The sequence below is a fragment of the Hemitrygon akajei genome, chromosome 18 (assembly GCF_048418815.1).
Source record: "Hemitrygon akajei chromosome 18, sHemAka1.3, whole genome shotgun sequence".
Classification (NCBI taxonomy): domain Eukaryota; kingdom Metazoa; phylum Chordata; class Chondrichthyes; order Myliobatiformes; family Dasyatidae; genus Hemitrygon; species Hemitrygon akajei.
The window spans coordinates 28,498,484-28,513,268 of NC_133141.1; the positions used below are offsets into that span (position 1 = coordinate 28,498,484).

General features: G+C 45.9%; 1 protein-coding gene across 2 annotated transcripts in view; it reads left to right on the forward strand.

Annotated features, from left to right (window-relative positions):
• Positions 1-14,386, forward strand: part of LOC140741227 (uncharacterized) — a 123,034-nt gene extending 108,648 nt beyond the window's left edge. Inside the window, exons 12-14 of one of the 2 annotated variants that reach the window (XM_073071188.1) lie at positions 8,902-9,075; positions 13,736-13,886; positions 14,093-14,386. In XM_073071188.1, the coding sequence (XP_072927289.1) occupies positions 8,902-9,075; positions 13,736-13,837 (276 nt within the window). In that variant the 3' untranslated portion in view covers positions 13,838-13,886; positions 14,093-14,386. The remainder of the gene's footprint in view (positions 1-8,901; positions 9,076-13,735; positions 13,887-14,092) is intronic. The other variant, XM_073071187.1, reaches the window with a different exon arrangement.
• The last annotated feature ends 399 nt before the right edge of the window (positions 14,387-14,785 follow it).

Below are 14,785 nucleotides of genomic sequence, written 5' to 3' on the forward strand. Positions count from 1 at the left end.
CTTCCTGAACACACCTAACAAACTCCACCCCATCTAAACCCCTTGCTCTAGGGAGATGCCAATCGATATTTGGGAAATTAAAATCTCCCACCACAACAGCCTTGTTATTATTATACCTTTCCAAAATCTGTCTCCCTCTCTGCTTCTCAATGTCCCTGTTACTATTGGGTGGTTTATAAAAAACACCCAGTAGAGTTATTGACCCCTTCCTGTTTCTAACTTCCACCCACAGAGACTCAATAGACAATCCCTCCATGACTTTCTGCAGCCTTGACACTTTCTCCAATCAGCAGTGCCATGCCCCCATCTCTTTTGCCTCCCTCCCTGTCCTTTCTGAAACATCTAAAGCTTGGCACTCTAAGTAACCATTCTTGCCCCTGAGCCATCCAAGTCTCTGTAATGGCCACAACATCGTAGCTCCAAATACTGATCCACGCTCTAAGCTCATCCGCTTTGTTCATGATGCTTCTTGCATTAAAATAGACATATCTCAAACCATCGGTCTGAGCGTATCCCTTCTCTATCACCTGCCTATTCTCCCTCTTGCACTGTGTCCAAGCTTTCTCTATTTGTGAGCCAACCACCCCTTCCTCTGTCTCTTCAGTTCAGTTCCCACCCCCCAGCAATTCTAGTTTAAACTCTCCCCAATAGCCTTAGCAAACCACCCTGCCAGGATATTTGTCCCCCTCAGATTCAAGTGCAACCTGTCCCAAAAGAGGTCCCAATGATCCAGAAATCCTGAGATTACTACCAAATGACTTGGCCTCCACAGCTGTCTGTGGCAATGAATTCCGCAGATTCACCACCCTCTGGCTAAAGAAAGTTCCTCTCCATCTCTGTCCTATCGGGACCTCTGGTCCTAGACTCACCCACTATAAGAAACATCCTCTCCACATCCACTCTATCTAGGCCGTTCAATATTCACAAAATGCTGGTGGAACGCAGCAGGCCAGGCAGCATCTATAGGGAGAAGCAAAGTCGACGTTTTGGGCCGAGACCTTGAACTTCCAGCATCTGCAGATTTCCTCGTGTTTGCCTTTCAATATTTGACAGGTTTCAATGAGATCCTCTCTCATTCTTCTAAACTCCAGTGAGTACAGACATAGAACCATCAAACACTCCTCATGCATTAACCCTTTCTTTCCTGGGATCATTCTTATGAGCCTCCTCTGGACCCTCTCCAATGCCAGCACATCCTTCCTTAGATAAGGGGCCCAAAACTGCTCTCAATACTCCAAGTGCAGTCTGACCAAAGCCTTATAAAACCTCAGCATTACATTCTTGCTTTTATTTTCTAGTCCTCCCTAAATGAATGCTAACACTGCATTTGCCTTCCTTACCACAGACTGTAGACCATGGAACCAGCAGGAAGGAAAATGCTGGAGTCCTGATGAAGGATCTCTGCCCAGAACATCGACTCTTTATTCCTTTCCATAGATGCTGCCTGACCTGCTGAGTTCCTCCAGCATCTTGTGTGTGATCCTCTGGATTTCCAGCATCTGCAGAATCTCGTCTGTTTATATTGGTTCATTCGGGAAGTGTTAAAGGGGGCACTTCGAAAATAATAATAGTATTGGGCAGAGTTAGCTTGGAGTTAGAAAGGAAAATTGTGTTTGACATATCTAGTATAGGTTTTTGTGGCTGTAATTAAGGTAAACAAGTGATGTGGTGTTTGTGGACTTTCAAACCGCCTCAGTAGGTTGCCATCCCAGAGGTTATTAAATAAAATTATAAACATGTTAATACTCAAACGCATGAATCAGGAGCAGGAGTTGGCCAGCCAGCCCCTCACACTTGCCCCACTGATCAGCATGATCCCAGCTGTCCAGCTCCACACACATGGCTGTCTGTTCTACCTTTCATTCCCTGCTTACAAAGAACTTCTCTCTCCCTCGTCTCTCTGTCCTGATGGAGAGTCTCTTTATTCCCCTCCATAGATGCTGCCTGACCCACTGAGTTCCTCTAGTATTTTGTGTGTTACCATATGACAAAGGAGCAGAATTAGGCCATTCAGTCCATTGAGTCTGCTCCACATTCTGTCCATCTTTACTCCCACTGCCCTTTGGAAAGAGAGGGCCAAAGGCTCTCTAAGAGAGAGAACAATCTCCTTATCTCTGTCCCTGTCTTAATTTTAATCAGTAGCTCAGTTCTAGTTCTGATTCTCACATTTCAGTCAAGTCCCCTCTTCCTCTAACTCCAGCAGTTCCAAGTTGAGCCTGTCCAGCCTTTCCTCACAAGACAACCCACCCATTCCAAATATCATTCCAGTAAACCCCCATGAACTGCTCCCAATCCCTCCTTCAATGAGGAGACCAACACTGTACACACTACACCAGGCATGGCCTCCCTGATTCCATGCACTACTGAAGCTGTAACCTCATACCAACCCTTGGTGAACCTTGTACCAGGACACCCAGAGCCCACTGCATCTCACAGCTCTGCAATCACACACCACAGATCATGTGTTTTTTAATATAATTTTCCCTGTCAATTAAACAATTTTGCATTTCCCCACATTATACTCCATTTGCTGGATCTTGTTCCACTCAGTTAAACTATCCATATCCCTTTATAGCCTCCTTATGAATTCTTCACAGCTTAACTTCTGAAACAGGCCCTTCGGCCCACCTGTCCATGCTGACCATACCAATTCCAGCTACCAGTCTAATTCAAGGCTGAATCCACGTACTTGGTAAATGCAGTAGTTCTCCTGTCAAAATGGATAACTCCACATTTTCCACATTATACTCTATTTGCCAGATCTTTTACCATTTAATGAAGCTATCTCTATCCCTCAGATGCCTCATTATGCTCTCCTCACAGCTCTCTTTCCTTCCTGCCTTTGTGTCATCAGCAAGCGTAGCAACTTCTTGGTGTGGCTTCACCAGGTTATTTATGTAAACTGTAAGAAACTGACCCATCTCTCATTACACCTTGCTTTCTGTTTCCTGTTTCCAGCCATCTCCTCCCTTCACCCATATGTTGAGTCCTCCCTCACTGTGAGGATTTATTTCCCACAATAACTTTTGATGTGGCACCTTATCCAAGTATGGTATATCCACTGTGAGGAAAAAACAAACAGAAGGAGAAATGCAAGCAGAGAGGTGTTTGGCACACGTTGCTGGGAGCATAGGGTATAATAATCAGCAAGTCATGTGTGAAACTTCGGTTAGGCCACATCTGGAGTATTGTGTGCAGTTCTGGTCACCCCATTACAGGTAGGATGTGGAGGTTTGGGAGAAGAGATTAATCAAAATGTTGCCTGGATATAAGAAATAAGTAGAGGGTGGGGCTGTTGGACTTTCAATGAGGAGCAGCCAGAAAATGTGCAAGCACCAGCCACAAGACATAATGACAGGAGAACTGGTAGGATTGTCCAATGCTATCAAGTTCTCCAGTCATTATCTACAGGGGGATCTTGATCAGCTGGGTAAGCAGGCCAAGCAATGGCACATAGAGTTTAATTCAGACAAGTGAAAGATGTATTTTGGGAAGGCAAATCAAGGTTTGACTTCCATGGTGAGGTTCCTGGGGTGTGTTGTAGAACAGAGGGACTAAGGAATACAAGTACAGCTACAAGCAGCGCAGCATCCATCATCAAGGACCTCCACCATCCAACCCGTGCTCTCTTCTTGATGCTGCCATTGGGTAAAAGGTACAGGAGCCTCAGGTCCCACACCACCTCCAGGAACAGTTATTGTCCTTCAGCCATCTAACTCCTGAATCAGAGTGCATAACTTTACTCACCTCATCTCTGAGTTGATTCCACAGCCTATGGACTCACTTTCAAGGACTCTACAACTCATGTTCTCAATATTGTTTATTTACTTTTTTATTTTTGTATTTTCACCATTTGTCTTCTTTTGCACAATGGTGTTTGCCAGTCTTTGTGTAAAGTTTTTCCATTGATTCTATTGTATTTCTTTGTTCTACTGTGAATGCCCACGAGAAAATGGATCTCAAGATCACTTTGATCATAGATTTACTTTCAGCTTGTTTTCCTGAAAGTGGCAACACAAGTAGACAGATCGGTGAAGAAGGTATTTGGTGCACCAGCCTTCATTGAGTATTGATATTCAGATGTTATGTTGCAGTTGTACAAGACATTGGTGAGGCCACATTTGGAATATTATACTCAGTTTTGGTCACCCTGTTGTAGGAAAGATGCCATTAACCTGGAAAAGTATTCAGAGGAGATTTACAAGGATGCTGATGGGACTTGAGGAACTGAGCTATGGAGAGAGATTGAGCAGGTTGGGACTGTTTTCGCTGGAGTGTATGAGAATAAGAGGTGATCTTATAGATATGTACAAAATCATAGAAGATAGAACACTATAGCACAAATCAGGCCCTTCGGCCCACGATTTTGTGCCGACCTTTTAACCTACTCCAAGATCAATCTCACCCCATAGCCCTTCACTTTCTTTAATCCATGTGCATATCTAAGAGTCCCTTAAATGTCCCAAATGTCTCTACCACGACCCCTGGCAGGGCTTCCATGCACGTCCCACTCTCTATATAAAAAAAACTACCTCTGATACCCCCTACACTTTCCTCCAATTACCTTAAAATTATACCCTCTTGAACTACTCACTGTCCACTCTATGCCTCTTATCAACTCGAGACCTCCATCAAGTTATCGCTCATCCCCCCTTCACTCCAAAAAGAAAAGCCCTACTCCATTCAGTCTTTCCTCATAAGACATGCTCTCTAATCCAGACAATATCCTTGTAAATCTCCTCTATACTCTCCCTAAATCCTACTGATAATAGAGGACCAGAACTGAATACAACACTCCAAGTGTGGTCTAACCAGAGTTTTATAGAGCTGTAACATTACCTCAATCCCCCAACCAAAGAAGGCAAACACGCCATCTACCTTCCTAACCACCCCATCAACTTGTGCAGCAACTTTGAGGGATTTATGGACGTGGACTCCAAGAACCCTCTGTTCCTCCACACTTCTAAGAATCCTGCCATTAACCCTGTATTCTGCCTTCAAATTCGACTTTCCAAAGTGAATGGCTTCACATTTTTCCGGGTTGAACTCCATCTGCCATTTCTCAGCCCAGCTCTATGTCCTGTCAATGTTCCATTGTAGTCTGTAACAACCTTCTCCACTATCCACAACACCATCAACCTTCATGTCATCTGCAAACTTACTAACCTACCCTCCCACTTCCTCATCCAGGTGAGGCTACCATGGGGAACCATCAAATATCTTACTAAGATTCATATACACCACATCCACTGCTCTACCTTCATCAATGTGCTTTGTCACATCCTCAAAGAATTCAATCAGGTTCATGAGGCATGATCTGCCCCTCACAAAGCCATGCTGACCATCCCTAATCAGACACAAAATGTTGGTGGAACGCAGCAGGCCAGGCAGCATCTATAGGAAGAAGCACAGTCGACATTTGCTTGAATTTCCAGCATCTGCAGATTTCCTCGTGTTTGCTTGATCCCTAATCAGACTATGTTTTTCCAAGTGCTCATAAATCCTGTCTCTAAGAATCCTCTCCAATATTTCACCACTGAAGTAAGATTCACTGGTCTAGAATTCCCATCTAGTCTGTGCCGAACACACAATAGTGCCTAGTCCCATTGACCTGCTCTCAGATTATAGTCCTCCCTACCACTGCCATCTATGTACCCATCCAAATTTCTAATAAATGTTGAAATCAAATGTACATCCACCAATTCTGCTGGCAGTTCAACCCACACTCACACTACCCTCTGAGTGAAGAAGTTCCCCCTCATGTTCCTCTTAAATATTTTACCCTTTACCCTTAACCTATGACCTCTGATTGTAGTCTCACTCAACCTCAGTGGAAAAAGCCTGCTTGCATTTACCCTATTTATACCCCTCATAATTTTGTATACCTCTATCAAATCTCCCTTCGTTCTCCTATGCTCTGGAGAATAAAGTCCTAACCTATTCATCCTTTCCCTATAACCAAGTCCTCAAGTCCCAGCAGCATTCTTGTAAATTTTCTCTGCACCCTTTCAATCTTATTTACACTTTCCTGTAGGTAGGTGACCAAAACTGCACACAATACTCCAAATTAGGCTTCACCAACGTCTTGTACAACTTCAAAATAACATCCCAACTCCTGTACTCAATACTTTGATATCTGAAGGCCAATGTGCCAAAAGCTTTCTTTACGATCCCTTCCAGCTGTGATTCAACTTTCAAGGGACTGTCATATGTTGAAAGATTGGACCAACTGGGCTTGTATACACTGGAATTTAGAAGGATGAGAGGGGATCTGATTGAGACATATAAGATGATAAAGGAATTGGACATGCTGGAGGCAGGAAGCATGTTCCCACTGATGGGTGAGTCCAGAACTAGAGGCCACAGATTAAGAATAAGGGGTAGGCCATTTAGAACAGAGATGTGGAAAAACTTTTTCACCCAGAGAGTGGTGGATATGTGGAATGCTCTGCCCCAGAAGGCAGTGGAGGCCAAGTCTCTGGATGCATTCAAGAGAGAGTTAGATAGAGATCTTATAGATAGCGGGGTCAAGGGATATGGGGAGAGGGCAGGAACGGGGTACTGATTGTGTATGATCAGCCATGATCACAGTGAATGGCGGTGCTGGCTAGAAGGGCTGAATGGCCTACTCCTGCACCTATTGTCTATTGTCTATTGTCTATTGAATTATGGATCTGTATTCTCAAATCGCTCTGTTCTACTGCACTCCTCAGTGCCCTACCATTCACTGTGTAAGTTCTACCCTAGTTTGTCCTTCCAAAGTGCAAAACCTCACACTTGTCTGCATTAAATTCATCTGCCATTTTTCAGCCCATTTTCCAGCAAATCCAAATCCCACTGCAAAGTTTGAATGCCTTCTTCACTGCCCAGAATACCCCCAATCTTGGAGTCATCTGCAAATTTGCTGATCCGGTTTAGTACATTATCACATGTTTTCTCTTTTATTCCTGATCGGTCCTACCTTCAATCGAGACATCTACCTGTTCTTCATGTATGTGTAGAACACCTTGGGATTCTCCTTGCTTGTACTTGCCAAGGCCTTCTTATATCTCATTCTAGCTCTCTTAAGCTCTCTTCTCAACATCTTTCCTGACTACCTTACAACCCTCAAGAGCCCTGTCTGATCCTTGCTTCCTAAACCTTAAGTAAGCTTCTTTCATCCTCTTGACTAGATGCTTACTATCTCTTGACAAATGTGGTTCCTTCTCCCTAGCATCCTTTCCCTGCCTCATTGGGACAACTCTGTCCAAATCCCCAGCAAGTGCTCCCTAAACAACCTTCACATTTCTATTGTGCATTTCCCTGAGTACATCTGTTCCCAATTTACACTCCCAAGTTCCTAACTAATCACATCATAATTCACTCTCTCCCAATTAAATACTTCCCCATACTGTCTGCTCCTGTCCCTGACCAAGCTTATTGTAAAGGTGAGGGAGTTGTGGTCATTATCTCTGATATGGTCACCCAACAAGAGATCTATCACATGACCAGGTTCTTTGCCTAGTACTAGATCCAGTATGACCTCTCGCTAATTGGCCTGTCTACATATTGAGTCAGGAATCCTTCCAAACTCTAACAAATTCTGTCCCATCTAAGCCTTTTTCACTAAGGAAGTACCAACCAATATTAGGGAAGTTGAAGTCACTCATGACAGCATCGCTGTTATTTTTGCACCTTTCCAAAATCTGCCTCTCAATCTATTCCTCAGCGTCTCTGTTGCTATTAGGTGGTCTATAGAAAATGCCCAGTAGAGTGATTGCTCCCTTCCTGCTTGTAACTTCTACCCACACTAACTCAGTAGATGATCCCTCTAGGACATCCTCCCTGTCTGCAGCTGTGATACTATCCCTGATTAGCAATGCCAGTCCCCCAGCTATTTTACCTCCCTATCCCCCCTCCCTGTGCCTTTTGACACATCTGAACCCTGGAACATCCAGCAACTATTCCTGCCCGTGTGACAGGCAAGTCTCTGTAATGGCCACAATGTTGTAGTTCCATGCATTGACCCATGCTCTAAGTTCACCAACCTTGTTCCTGATACTTCTTGCATTAAAGTAGGCACTTTTTAGCCCATCTAATTGACTGTATTTATGCCCTTTCCACTGCCTATCCTTCTCACAGTCTGTCTACACGTTGCATCTATCTTTACACCAACTGCCCCATCCTCTGACCTAGCACACCATTTCCCATCACCCTGCCAAACTAGCTTAGACCCTCACCAACAGCTCTAGCAAACCTGCCCCCAAGGATATTTGTCCCCCTCAAGTTCAAGTGTAACCGGCCCCTCTCGTACCGAAAGAGGTTCCCAGTTATCCATAAGCCTAAACCGATTCTTCATCTGTCAAATCATCCTATTCTTACCCTCACTGGCACGTGGCACAGGCAACAATCTCAAGATGACTACCCTTGAGGCCCTGCTTTTTAGCTTCCTATCTCCCTATATTTGCTCTTTAGGACCTCATCCCTTTTCCTATCTATGTCATTAGTGCCAATGTATATCACAACTTATGGCTGCTCTCACTCACTCCTACTCAAGAGAGGTGTCGAGAGGGTGAATGCACACAGTCTTTTTCCCAGGGTCAGAAAATCCAGAACTACAGGGTCCAGGCTGAAGGTGAGTGGAGAGAGATTCAACGGGAACCTGAGGTGCAACATTCCCACCCAGAGGGGTGGTCCGTGTATGGAACGAGCTACCAGAGGAAGTGGTTGAGGCTGGTACGTTAACAGCATTTAAAAGACACTTGGACGGGTACATGGATAGGAAAGGTTTAGAGGGATATGGGACAAATGAGGGACTGGCTTGGATGGGAATGTTGTTTGGCATGGACCAGTTGGGCTGAAGGGTTTGCTTCCATGCTGTATAACTGAGACCATTCTAACCCCATCGCACTTGCCTCACAGAGCAAGGCTCCCATGGCCACTGGTAAGCACGTGGTGGAAGACAGCGGGAAGGAGGCCAATGAGGATAATGATCTCGCCCTGCCTTCCTCGGACAGTGAGGGGTCACCGTCAGATGGGAGCAGAGACCCTGAGAGTTCACCCTGCAGAGAGCTGCCAACTGGATTCATGTACAAGGTACCAGACCAACTCCCCAGCTGTGACTGGGCCAGTGTTTGTCACCACTCCCAGGACTGGGCTTCACTCACCACACAACCTCACTACTCCACCCATCGGAACCGTGGTGTGACTGGAAGATCAGGGGCAGTCTGTGTGCTGCCTTCAACCCCACCATCAGCGAGAGCGGCAGTGACTGACACTGAATTTGTGGTAGAAATTATCTACTATTCCTTCATACAGCTCAACACATTAATAATCCCAGTTTCTCCTTCCCTCTTCCCAGTCCCTGCCCATCCCAAACACTTTCCATTCTGCACTGGCTTCTGGATGGTAGGACATGCTGCTTCCTACATCCACTGATCCATGAAAAAATTGGAATAAAACAAATGCTCTGTCCCGAATAATAAGCACGGGGTTTCAATTATTCCATCAGAATAAAGTGACCAAGTAAAGATAAAGGATTCACAAATCCATTCCTGACAAGGAGATTTAGTACAATGTGCAACTTAATTAAAGTCCATCAGTTCATACACATTTCAGCCTCAGTCATTGTACTCTGTGGCCTATGAGTCTTTTGAGAATGCTCACTGGCCAGATAGCTGTCCTCAACCTCAATATAAAAGCAAGGATGTAATCCTGGGGCTTTATAAAGCATTGGTCAGACTACACCTGGAGTATTGTGAGCAGTTCTGGGCCCCAAATCTAAGGAAGGATTGGCATTGGAGAGGGTCCAGAGAAGGTTCATAAGAATCATTATGGGAATATAAGGGTTAATGTATGAGGAGCATTTGAAGGCTCTGGGCCTGTAGTCACTGGAGTTTAGAAGAATGGGGTGGGGAGAGGCATTTCATTGAAACCTATTGAATAATGAAAGGCCTAGATAGAACAGAGGATACTTTGAAAAGTGTGGAGACTAGGACCTGAGGGCACAGCCTCAGAATACAACGACGTCCCTTTAGTCCAGAGCTGAGGAGGAATTTCTTTAGCCAGAGAGTGGCGAATTTATGGAATTCGTTGCCACAGGCAGCTCTGGAGACCAAGTCTTTGGGTATATTTAAACCTGAGGTTGATAGCTTCTTGATTAGTAAGGGCATTGATGGTGGAGAATGGGGTCGAGAGGGATAATAAATCAGCCATGATGGAATGCTGGAGCAGACTCGATGGGACAAATGGCCTAATTCTGCTCAGCAGTAGTGAACCAACCTCAGAAATCAACTGAAACTACTCCGGGAGCAATCCTCCTAACAGGAACTTCCAGGAGCCATGGTGGGGCAGACCCCACCCCAGAGTGGCTGAACAAGCTCACACAAGTAAAGCCGACTGGCCGCTAAGCCTGGCTCCTAGGCACTGACTGACAGTTGGCTTGTGATTTTGGGCCTTGTAGACAGCCATGTGTTAGGCTGCATATACCTCCCTCTGCTGGATGAAGCCTGCAACAGCAGCTCTCCGTTCTTGTATTGTTGGCACTGCTTTCTCTGATACAGTCTGAGAGTTAAATTTAAAACAGGCCACCTTTTCGCTATAAACTGGAACTTGGCTCATGATGTTCATTTGGAGACCATTTTCTCGGAACGTAGCATTAGTGAGGAGAGGATCATTTCCCTTTTTAGCAACTCAAGGATAACTGTGCCTTGGAACCGTGCAGGGTTGATTCCTGAGACGGATAAGTTGTCTTAGCAGGAAGGATTCTCAGAATTCCTATGGCACCAGATAAGGCCATTCATCCCATTGAGTCTCCACTGGCTCCCTGTTGACTCTCCCACCAGCCCTATTCCCCTGCTCATTCCCCCCACCCGCAGATAATTCCCTCCAGTGCGGATCCAGTTCCCTTTTAAAAGCCCTGATTGACGCTGTCTCTGCCCCCCCCCCCACAGACACTGAGTCCCAGATCATCACCACTCTCTGAGTGAAGAGGTTTTCCTCACTGTTCCCCTGTATCTTCAGTACAAAACTCCACCCCCACAGACACTGAGTCCCAGATCATCACCACTCTCTGGGTGAAGAGGTTTCCCTCACCGTTCCCCCCGTATCTTCAGTACAAAACTCCACCCCCACAGACACTGAGTCCCAGATCATCACTGCTCTCTGGGTGAAGAGGTTTTCCTCACACCTCCCTTGTATCCTTCGCATAAGATGTTAACTAGTGTGCCCAGTCCTTGACCTCTCTACCAACAGAAACAATTCCCACATAAGCCCATCTAAACCCCTCATGACCTTGTCCACCTCCACAACATCTGCCCTCAACCTTATTTGCTCCAGGGGAAACAAGCCCAGTCTAACCTTGCAGCTGGAACGCTCGTCCCCTGAACCATTCCAGTAAATTGCTTCATTTGTCACTTCAGAGCCACACACACAAAATGCTGGAGGAGCTCAGCAGGTCAGGCAGCATCAAGGAAATGAACAAAGAGTTGACATTTCAGCCTGAGACCTTTCTTCGGGACTGAAGAGAAAGGGGGACGATGCCAGACTAAAAAGATGGGGGTGGGGAAAAGGAGAGCTAGAAGGTGATAGGTGAAACCAAGTGAATGGGAAAGGTAAAAGGCTGAACAGGAAGGAATGTGATAGGAGAGGAGAGTGGACTACAGGTGGAAGGGTAGGAGGAGGGGACCCGGGGGAGGTGAGAAGACGTAAGAGGCCAGAGTGGGGAATGGAAGAAGATGGGAGGGAGAGGGAATTTTTTTTTACTGGAAGGAGAAATTGATATTCATGCTATCAGGTTGGTGGCCACGCAGACGGAATATGTGAGGGTGGACTGACATGTCGGAACGGGAATGGGAATGGGAATTAAAATGTTGGGCCACCCGGAAGTTCTGTTTCTGGCGGATGGAGCAGAGGTGCTCATGAAGTGGTCCCCCAATTTACTGTGGGTCTCATCAATGTAGAGGAGGCTGCATCAGGAGCACTGGACACAATGGAGGGGACGCAAAATGACACTGGACACAAAATGAAAGTGGAGGGGACGGTGGTAGAGGTGAAGATGTGTTTAGTGGTAGGATCCCTTTGGAGATGGCGGAAGTTGCAGAGGCTCATGGGGTGGTAGGTGAGGAAAACGCTATCACTGTTAAAGTGACGGGAAGACAGGGCAGTGGGGATATCTGGGAAATAGAGAAGACGCGGTTGAGGGCAGCGTCAATGGTGGAGGAACAGAAAACCTAGTCTTTGCAGAAGGAGGGCACTCTCTGACATCCTGGAAAGGAGAGCCTCATCCTGGGAACAGGTGCGACTGGGATTGCTTCTCACTTCTCTGTATTAAATTCCATCTGCCTCCTGTTTGCCCATTCTGCCAGCCTCACTGTTCCTCACCTGGAACAGACAGTCACTCCCCTCCTTACAGACCATCGCACTTCCAACCACGGGTCGTCAGCAGGTTCCAACATTTTACCCTGCACTCCCGAGTCTGGGTCATGAATATATGTAAAATCCAGTGGTCCCAGCACTGACCCCGGGGACATCACTGTCCACATCTCCCAGTCTGGAAAGTAACCCTTCCCCACTACTCTCTGATTGTTGCCTTTAATCCAAGTTCCCCTCCTTGTGGCTACAGAGTCCTGAATTCCTCAGACATCAGAACTATTGACCAGTCTGTCTTCTGGGACTCTCTGAAAGTACTAGTAGATGACATCTACTACATTCCCTTCATCAACCTTCTCTGTTACCTCATCAACTCAAATTTCTTCAGAAGCCAGTTAATGTTTCCCTGATTATTATTTCCATATGTTCACCATCATCCAAGGTTGAACAGACTGCCCTGTGTTTGCCTGGCACTCTAATTTATCCAGGGGTTAAACAATTCCTGCTCTCTTGTCCTTTGGCCCTGCCCTGCATCTTGGGAGGAATAGAATTGCACAACAGGTCCTTCTGCAACTTCTAGCCGGGGGGCACATCCCATCTGGGCCAGGAGGCTTGTGTGCTTGAAGCCAACCCACTTATGCTGCTGGGCCTTCTGTTCACCCCATGACTACTGGGTGCCTCTCAGCAACTCCTGAGGGATGCAGTCAGCCCAACCAGTCCGAGACCCTAAGAAATCATCAGACCATAAGATATAGAAGAATTAGGCCATTTGCTCCATCAAATCTGCTCTGCCATTCAATCATTGCTGGTTTTTTTCAATCCCATTCTCCTGCCTTTTCCCCATAATCTTTGATCCTGTTACTAATCAAGAACCTATCAAATGCTGCTTTAAATATACCCAATGGCTTGCTCTTCACAGCCATTTGTTGTAATGAATTCTACAGATTCACCACCCTCTAGCTAAAGAAATTCCTCTTTATCTCTGTTCCAAATGGACGTCCTTCTATTCTGAGGCTGTGTCCTTGGATCCTGGACTCTCCTGCTAATGGAAGTATCCTCTCTAGTCTGCTCTATCTGGGTCTTTCACTATATGGCAGGTTTCAATGAGATCCTCCCTCATCTTTCTAAGTTCCATCCGTACAGGCTCAGAGATACCAAACATTCCTCATAGGTTTGACGATCTTGTCTAATCATGATCCTGGATTGGAAGTCCAGTGCACCCTGGGAAAGAAATTCATCAAACAGTTCTGAGGTAAATCGCGCCACACACATGATATACAGTAGAAGCTGAATTTAAATGTTTTAAACAAGTAGGACAAGTGTCTTCTGGTTTTAGATGTTTTAAGCCCAGAAACCGACTGGCCCACTTTACCTTTTCATTTAATAGAAGTCACATTCTGTGGAGACCTCCTTGAACAATCTGATCTGTGCCCTTCACACAGGTGAGAGTCAGACGCAGTCCGATGGAAGAGGCACACTTGCAATGTGAAGAAGGAAATATCCTGCTTGTGCTCCCTTCCCAAGATGCTGAGCTACAGGTGAGCATTAGGTCAATAGTCAGTAAGTTAGCTTAGCACCACACATGGGAGAGAACAGATTTGCCACACTCCCCATTTCCCGACACCCTCCCCTCATTCCCCATTCTAATCTATCAGCCAGAAGTGTGTCTGATGAGGCATTTTGGAGAGAGGTTTGTGCTGTTACGCATAGCGGGATGATTTCAATGTTCCATTGTATTTCACAGTCTAGAGGCTTGCTGCTGGCTGTCAAGGAAGCTGACTGGAATGAGTCGGAGGATGTGGAGAGTTTGCAAGGTACCTTCCCGGAGGAGCTGACGGAGCGTGTGGGCTGAGGGGCTTTGCCAGAGGGAGCCCTGTGCCTGCAGCGGTGGGGAATGGCCAGAGCTGCCTTTGGTCACTGGCCGGTTTGCAGTGGAGCACATGCCGAGCCTTAGCACTGCCACGTCCCTCTGCTTCTGCAGCAGGTAGTTCACCTGTTCAATCTGCCCTGCAATAAAAAGCTGTGCTCTAAAATGACAGTGTTTGCTTCATCTTTTCATGTGTATCTGCATGTGTGAGGGGTGTTTGTGTATTTTGGCATATGAGACTCTGTGCGTATGTTTATTCTTCACAAACACACGAGATTCTGCAGATGCTGGACACCGCGCGCCTGACAAGAATGGCTGATGGTCTGGTGTGACAAGCTAAACAAAATACATATTATCCGAGTAATATTATCTATCCATCGTAGCCTCTGTCATCCTCTCCTTTTACCTTCTGTTTCACCTAACATGAGAGTCCTCTCCAAGGAATCCTGTCTTCTCATGATCTGGCCAAAATATTTGCGCTTTTGTCTCATAATCAAGCCTCCTAGTGAGCAGTCTGGCTGTATTTCTTCAAGTATTGACTTGTTGGATCTTCTTGCTGTCCAACGAAAT